General features: G+C 48.6%; 1 protein-coding gene across 2 annotated transcripts in view; it reads right to left on the minus strand.

Annotated features, from left to right (window-relative positions):
• PDGFD (platelet derived growth factor D) overlaps positions 1-1,840 on the minus strand; it is a 142,304-nt gene extending 140,464 nt beyond the window's left edge. Inside the window, exon 1 of one of the 2 annotated variants that reach the window (XM_063330052.1) lies at positions 1,158-1,840. In XM_063330052.1, coding sequence (XP_063186122.1) covers positions 1,158-1,287 — 130 coding nt within the window. In that variant the 5' untranslated portion in view covers positions 1,288-1,840. The remainder of the gene's footprint in view (positions 1-1,157) is intronic. The other variant, XM_063330042.1, reaches the window with a different exon arrangement.
• Positions 1,841-7,516: the final 5,676 nt, after the last annotated feature.

A 7,516-nucleotide genomic window follows, 5' to 3' on the forward strand; every position in this document is an offset into this window, starting at 1 on the left:
TCCCAAGTAACAAGCAATAGGACAAGAGGAAACAGCCTCAAGTTGCTCCAGGGCAGGTTTAGATTGGATATTAGGAAAAAATTCTTCACCAAAAGGGTTATTAAGCATTGGAACAGGCTGTTCAGGGAAGTGGTGGAATCGTCATCCCTGGAGAAATTTAAAAGATGGGCAGATGTGGTGCTGAGGGACATGGTTAGCGATGTTTTTTGTCAGTGTTAGGTTGATGGTTGGATTTGATGACCGGAAAGGTCCCTTCCAACCTAGGCAATACTATGATTCTATGATTCTATATCCTCTGCGGGAAATGTGCCACAGCTCCAACACCATACTGAAACCACCCTTCCTACCAGGCGGGCAGCGTCCCACGGCCCGCAGCCGCCCTCCCCGGTGCTCACCATCACCGGGCATCCTACTCCTGAAGGGACGCGGCTCGACCTCGCGGGGCATCTCCCAGCAGACCCGGCCGAACGCCCGGCCCTGGGCCCGGCCCCTCCACCCGGAGAAGGACGGAGCCCCGAGAGGCCGCAGCGAGGCCGCGCTGCCGCCGAGCGCCCCTGAGGCGACGGCGGCGCCGCCCGCGCCCCGCCCTGAGGCCCAAGGGACGCCGCCCGCCCGCCACACGCCGCCCCGGCGGGGACCCCACCGCCGCCAGGAACTCGCCGCCCTCCCCGCACTGCCCCCGGCTACCGACACGGCAGAGGGACACAGAAGAGACGGGGTGTCCCGCGGGTATCGGGCGGGACCCCCCGCGGCGGCAGGGAGCGGGCACCCCGCCTTGTGTGCCGCCCGCAGCCCGGAGGGGACGCGGGGTGGGGGGACACCGCCGTGCTGCCAGGAAACCTCCTGGAAGTTGCCCTGAGAAGTTTGGGACCGCCCGGAGGAGCAGCCGCCGGGCAGAGCCGCCCCCTCAGCCCACACCTCCCTCCCGCCACCTGGCCACACCGCTCCCGAGCTGATGGGAGCCTCCGGGGAGCCTCCGGGGAGCCTCCGGGGAACCGGCCCCCCAGCCCCGGGCGACCCCCGCCGGCCTCTCAGGGACGGGACCCCCGTCCGCACGGACCCCCACCGGCAGCCGCGGAGGTGGGGGGACGGCAGCCCTCGGGGCTTCTTCTGCAAGTGCAGCCCTTGGGAAATGAAGAAGAGAGAGGGACACTTACCATCTCGCCTGATATTGGAGGAGCGCAAGGCTTTTATAGATCCGCTCTGGGCAGGGGCAGTGGTGCCCTGACGGCTGCAGAAGTTCGCACGGACGACAGCGTAGAGGAGGAGGAGGATGAGCAGTTGCATTGGGCTCCGCTGCGAACGGGACGGCGGCTCTGCAAAGAAACCCGGCGCTCCCCACCGCGGGTGCTGCCTGCCTCTCTGTGCTCTCTCCCCCGTCCCGGACTTTTTGTTACTTGCGGGTTGCTTGTGTGTTTGGGGCAGTTGTATGCAGTGGGGGAAAAAGAAACAAACAAAAAAAAAAAAAAAAAAGAAAAGCAAAGCACAAAAAAACCCACCCCAAAACCAAAAAAACACACCACCCGAGACGGCCGTCACGGCTGCCGAGTTACTCTCTCCGAGCTGCCCCCAAACTTCCTGCACGCCGAACTTTCCGCTGCCTTTTTGGGGCCGGCCAAACTCGGCGAAGGTGAGAGCTCCCCGGAGCGGGCCGGGCCGGGCCGGCCGCCCCCTCCCCTCGCCCGCAGCGCCGTGCCCCCACCTCGCAGGCGGGGGGGCCGCCGCCGCCGCCGCCGCCTCCCACCGCCGCCGCTCGCAGCCGCTCCGCTCGGCAGGAGCCGCCGCCGGGGTCTGGAGCGGCGGGAGCGCCCCGAGGCCGGCGGGGAGAGAGGCGGCCCGGGGGAAGGGGGCGGCCCGGCGGCGGGGAGGGAGGCGGGAGGGAGCTGCCGGCGGGGGGAGGCAGGCGCGGGCCCTCCGTGAGCTGGAGGTGGTGGGTGCGAGGGGATGGGGGGCGGCCCCGGCGTGGGGTGAACCTGCCCTGCCGGGACCGCGGGGCTCCCGGCGGGTGGGAGACGTCTGCCAGGGGCTCCTCGCCAGCAAAGGGGACAGGCAGCCAAGTGTCCCCTCACCCTCGGGCCCGCAGTGGCCACGTCAAGGTTATCCCGTGGGCTGGAAGGGCTCACATCACCGAGTGGCACCAGGGCGGGTGAGGAGACTCGGTGGGATAACTGGGGAAAAGACATTGGCTGAAGAAAAGCCGCAGTTGTCCCTGGGGGAAATATACGGGCTCTTCTGTCATGCCAAGCACTGCTGTCCAAAGCTTTTCATAAAAACTTAATTCCTACTAAGTTAGACCCTCATTAAATTGGGTATGGTATTAAAAGATTGTATGACTGCCTGGAAGAGTTTAGGTCTAAACCAAAGGTATGTGAGGATTGTGATCAGATTGCTGTTTTAACACTCTTTTTCCTTCCATTAGCTGCAATGAAAATAATCAAGCGAAGACATAGAAAAAACAATCCGTTTTTAACAGTTGTCTAATAAATCCTTACCTAGTGAGTTTATTTCTTAAGACATTTCATAAATTCTTAGCCAGCCTAACAAATTGTAACACGCTCCAGACCTTTAACAACATGAAACGCCACCTCACTAGTAGAAGAAGAATGTCGATACGGTGCTGTATCAGGAATATCGGATGAGTCCTGCTACACTCAGAGGACTGCCTCTGGCTGTATGAAACATTTTCTCCAAGAGCACGTCAGGATGACAATGGGACTGAAACATCTTGTATGTCTTAAGGAACCAGTAGGGTGCAATTCTGTTATGCATAATCATGGTTCTTTATCGTTCTCATGTTCCCCAAAACTGACAGTGAACCTAATCCTGCTCCCATGTGGTAGGTAATGGAAAGGCTCCAACAGTGCTTCATTTGTGAGCCCCCTATTTCAGGGGCAAAACTGGGCAAACAAAGGGAAGGTGGCCAATCCAATCATCCTAGTAGTAGCAGAAAGTCAAACAGAGGAGATACAGCAAATGAAGACAGGGGGAGCTCTGAAGATGTCTTCTGTCCATCCAGTCAATGCACCCGCCTCTTTCCAATTACATTACAAGGAACTGACCGAAAGCATCAACAGGATCCCAGCAAGCTAGCTGTCTTCTGAGTGCAGGTACCTTTTAAGATAAAAGGAGGTCGTCAATACCCTGACCTTTACCACAACCCCTTGGTGCAGTCTTTCCTTTCTCAGTGCTCTCAGGCCCTCTTAAACTCAGGGAGTTAAAACCCGTAATTGCTTCCCCTTGGGTGCATGCAGTGGCCGTTTTAAGGCAGTGGGGGAGGAAGAGAAGGAAGAACAGATTATCTTCCACCCAGAAGGCAGACAAAAGGTGTTTTGACAGTATCTGAGCAGTTACATAATTCATTCAAGAAAGGACACTGTTTCCAAGGCTGTTCCTCTTTCTGTACCCAGGTCTACCTGGATAAATTTTCTCATATAAAATTCACACATCTTCCCAAGAGCTGGGTCTGGAGGTAGAGTCATGTGGTGTCTTTCTGGCCCCGTGCCTCCCTGGCTGCACAGGTCCAGCTTTGACACAGGAGTGAAACAGGCTTTTGCCTAAAACACTCCACAGCTGTTTGTCTGATGTGATCCCTGGCTTGATAAAGGCTGTAAGTTCAAACTTTCTCAAGCTGACCAGGGCACAGAACTGAGGTTTTCTCAGAGGTGTTTTTTGGGGTTTTTTTGTTTGTTTTTTTTTTTTTTTTTTTAAAGACTACATACTTCTGTGGTGCATAAGATGAAATTCCTGTTTCTGCAAGCAGAGGTACTTGTTGCTTAGAGAACTCTCAAGCAAAACAGCATGGGGCCTCATAAATTAGACAGTGATGAAAACAGGCAAGTGGATTCCACCACCAATGGCTTTGATATATATCAAGAGGAACTGTGTATAACTCCTATCGTACACTCACGCTACATTTCTGTTCCTCAGTGTGCAATGCATGGGATGCTACCATCTTTCTTCTAAAGCCAAAATATTTTTATAGCAGAAGGGATGAGTCTTTTTCTCACGTCAGAAAACAGCCAGGGAATATTACTGCGGGTTTCCAGAGGCCTAGCTCTATCAATTACCAGGTATTTATTTTAGTCCCAGTATCAATCAATCCCAGCTTTTTCCATTTGATGTACAAGTGTACAGAAAGATTTTGGAATAGAGCAGCAAGATTGACATGCATTGGTAGACCTTTGTAAAAAAGCCTGCATTTTAATGACTGTTACTACAGCTTCTGCATTCACTTTAAAAAGCGCTAAATCCACTACAAAGCAAAGTAGCATCTTTATAATAAGGTGTCAAAGGGTGAGAAGTTTGGATTATGCTCAGTTTTATGAGCAGATCACTGGATCTTCACTTTCTGGAGAACATTCTAGTACATTGTCTAATCTGTATTCTAAGGGTTTGGGATAATTTAAAGCATCACATGATTTCTGTATGAAGACCTCCAGCAAATCATGGTTACTACATAAAAGGTCATACCAATGTATAAGTGTGATGACCTAGGTAATTACAAATCTGTCAGCTGACTGAGATCCTGATAAAATAATGTAACAGTTGATATGAAACTCAATTAATAAAAATTAAAAGGAAAATAATATAATTAATGCTAATCGACTTAGAAAATTTTATCACGCTAACTCGGAAATCTGGTTGACAAACAGAATAGCATCAAATTACAGCTTTCATAAGGCATTTGACTTAGTACCACGCAATTTAAATCATATGAAATGAAAGTCATGCATACTAAGTGTTTTCAAAACTTGTTAAATGGCAGGTTTAAAAATGTTTACTAAAAAGGGAAACATTATTAAATGGATTCTTTGCGTGAGAACCCCACTTAGGCTAATTTTTTGCTTCTGAGTTGATTTGCATTTCCAACAATGACCTGGGAAAAATACAGTCATTACTCATGACATTTGCAGATGACAAAAACCTTGGGGGAGTAATAGGCTGATTTATAGTGATGGTGTTATATGGAGATAGACATGTAGATACTGGGTAGAATTGTAAAGCTGAGCCCTGGCATAGCTTATGCTTTAAAATGGCCAATGGCAGCACTACCCAGTGCCTGTGGCATCCATCTCACCTCATTTCAGTCTTCTGAAAGTGTCTGGTGTAAGCCAGTCTCATAGGTTCTCATTGTTCATGGAGACAGTTGGATACCCATCAGAGGGCACTCTAGCCCAGTGGTTTTAGGCAGTTGTGCTGGGCTGGGCTAAATTGTTTTCTGGAAGATCCAGTTTCTCTCTACTGACTACGGAGGAAGCATCAGCAACAAATACATTTATGGTTACTGGATAAAGTAAAGTTAATCCTAGAAAGCACTGATGCAGAAAAAATTATGGGGGTGGATTATAAAGGAAGTCAATGGGCAGTAGCCCTTTCAGTTATCATTTGTTGCCTGGGAGATGCTCCAGTGTCATACAGTTTGCCCATGGAGCAGATGTGCTGTGTGTCCACCCCTTAGAACATTGGAAATATGGTGATTAAATAGCAAAACCCAAGATCTTTGTGCATTATCACTGGGATCCTTGGATGTTTATTTAAAGATAGGAACATAAGAAAGATGGGGATAAACTTTTTAGCATGGTCTGTTGCGACAGGACAATGCGTAATGGTTTTAAATTAAAAGGTGGTAGATTCAGATGAGATATAAGGAAGAATTTTTTTACAATGAGGGTGGTGAAACCCTGTCACAGGTTGCCCAGAGGGGTGGTAGCTGCCCCATCCTTGGAAACATTCATGGCCAGGTTCGACAGGGTTCTGAGCAACCTGACCTAGTTGAAGATGTCCCTGCTCATTGCAGACGCTAGATGGCCTTTAAAGGTTCCTTCCAGCCCAAACTATTCTATGAGTCTATGATTATATATCAATTAGAGTAGGGGCATTATGCTTTCTTCTGTTATTATTAGACTGCTGCATCCAGTTCCTGTGGATATAGTCTAAAAAAGGACCATGATAAAGTGAAAAACACTGAGAGGAAAACCGCAGGATTGGTTAGAGGTCGAGAAACATGCCATTCAGGGAAAAGCTTAAAAATCACGAGCCATTTAGCTTGTCAAGGAGAAAATCAGAGGGGTCACAGCTACCTCCCGGAGGCAGGATATTGATTCTAGAAGGCTATTCTGTCTAGTGGACAATGACATATCAAGGTGAAAGCTGGAGTTAGACAAATTAAGATTAGAAATAAAAGGCATACTTTTCAGTGTGGAAAGCTATGGAAGTATCAAAGTTGTATATTCTTCATCACTGAAAATCTGAAAGGCAAGCTTTGATGTTTTCCTAAAACCAGTCAAGTAGTTTCAAGCTGTACTTAGGAACTCACGGGGTCTATTGATCATGTCTAAAAGGTCTGTAAAGGTGATAAGAGAAAAGCATGTTTATATGTACCATACTACAAGCCACAGATTAAATTTCTAAGTGGTTCTGCAGTTTATTGGAAAATGACAACTACAGAAATGTACCTCCAGGGATTAATTTAGGGCAGCACTGTGATTTGTGTTATATAGGAGGGCAGGCGAGTGATGGCAATGACCCTATCCCCCCGTTTATAATCTGTGAATGATTTAAGAATGAGTAGAGGTGCATAGAGTAGGATGGAGAAACATCTCACAATTGCAAAATGTGCATCTTGAGTAAATGAATGTAAACATGATGGCAGACCAAAAGAATGCAAGGAAAAGGTAGATCAAGCACTTATATGTTTGGAATTAGAAAACAGGGGCAGAGTTGTGTGTTGCTAAGATAATCACAATACCCCACAGGCACCAAGACACCAAGAATAGAAGTGCAGCACAGTGATCCATGGCCCAGATGCACTATCTGAACTACAGGCAGCAGTTTAACAAAACACAGAGAAAATCCCCAGTGAAACTGATCACTTTAAGTGTTGCGATTATCAAACACAAGCCCAAGATCTGCCACCTGGTATCACTACAAACTTGTCATTGATTCATGGGAACTCATGTTAAAACCCTCTGAACATTAGATCTGGGCCACAGACCTGCAAATGGTGCTGCTCTTCATCCAGCTGTGCATGCTCGCCTGTCTGGCCCATTCTTGAGAACAGCTGCAGGCAGATTTGATGTATCCAGTCTTTTGGTTTTCTCTCTTGTGTCTGCACTGCTACAGGATGCTGTGCCCTTCTCCCTTTCAATATACACCTGCTTCCCTTCCCAGCTCTTAAATGACTTTTGCTGGCTGTATGTAACTTCTGGTTAGTTCTCCACTGCAAGTGTTAGAGACAAATATTGCGCCACTGACACACACATAGGGAGGGAGAGAAAAAGGATGTCCCAAGATGAACATGTTCATTTATTACCTTTTGAAAAACTGCTGTATCACTCAGACCCACTGGTACATAGTGGTGGAGGCAATTGACATAGAGTGCACATGCAATATTCAGACTTATGCTTTCAAAAAATGAGTATAAACCACAATGAAAGAAGAAATGTTGCCCTCCTGAGGTTAAGTAGGATTTTTCTCCCCCATTGATATCAGTAGAACCAGCATTTAGATTTAAATT

The sequence above is a fragment of the Chroicocephalus ridibundus genome, chromosome 1 (genome assembly GCF_963924245.1).
Source record: "Chroicocephalus ridibundus chromosome 1, bChrRid1.1, whole genome shotgun sequence".
NCBI classification, from domain to species: domain Eukaryota; kingdom Metazoa; phylum Chordata; class Aves; order Charadriiformes; family Laridae; genus Chroicocephalus; species Chroicocephalus ridibundus.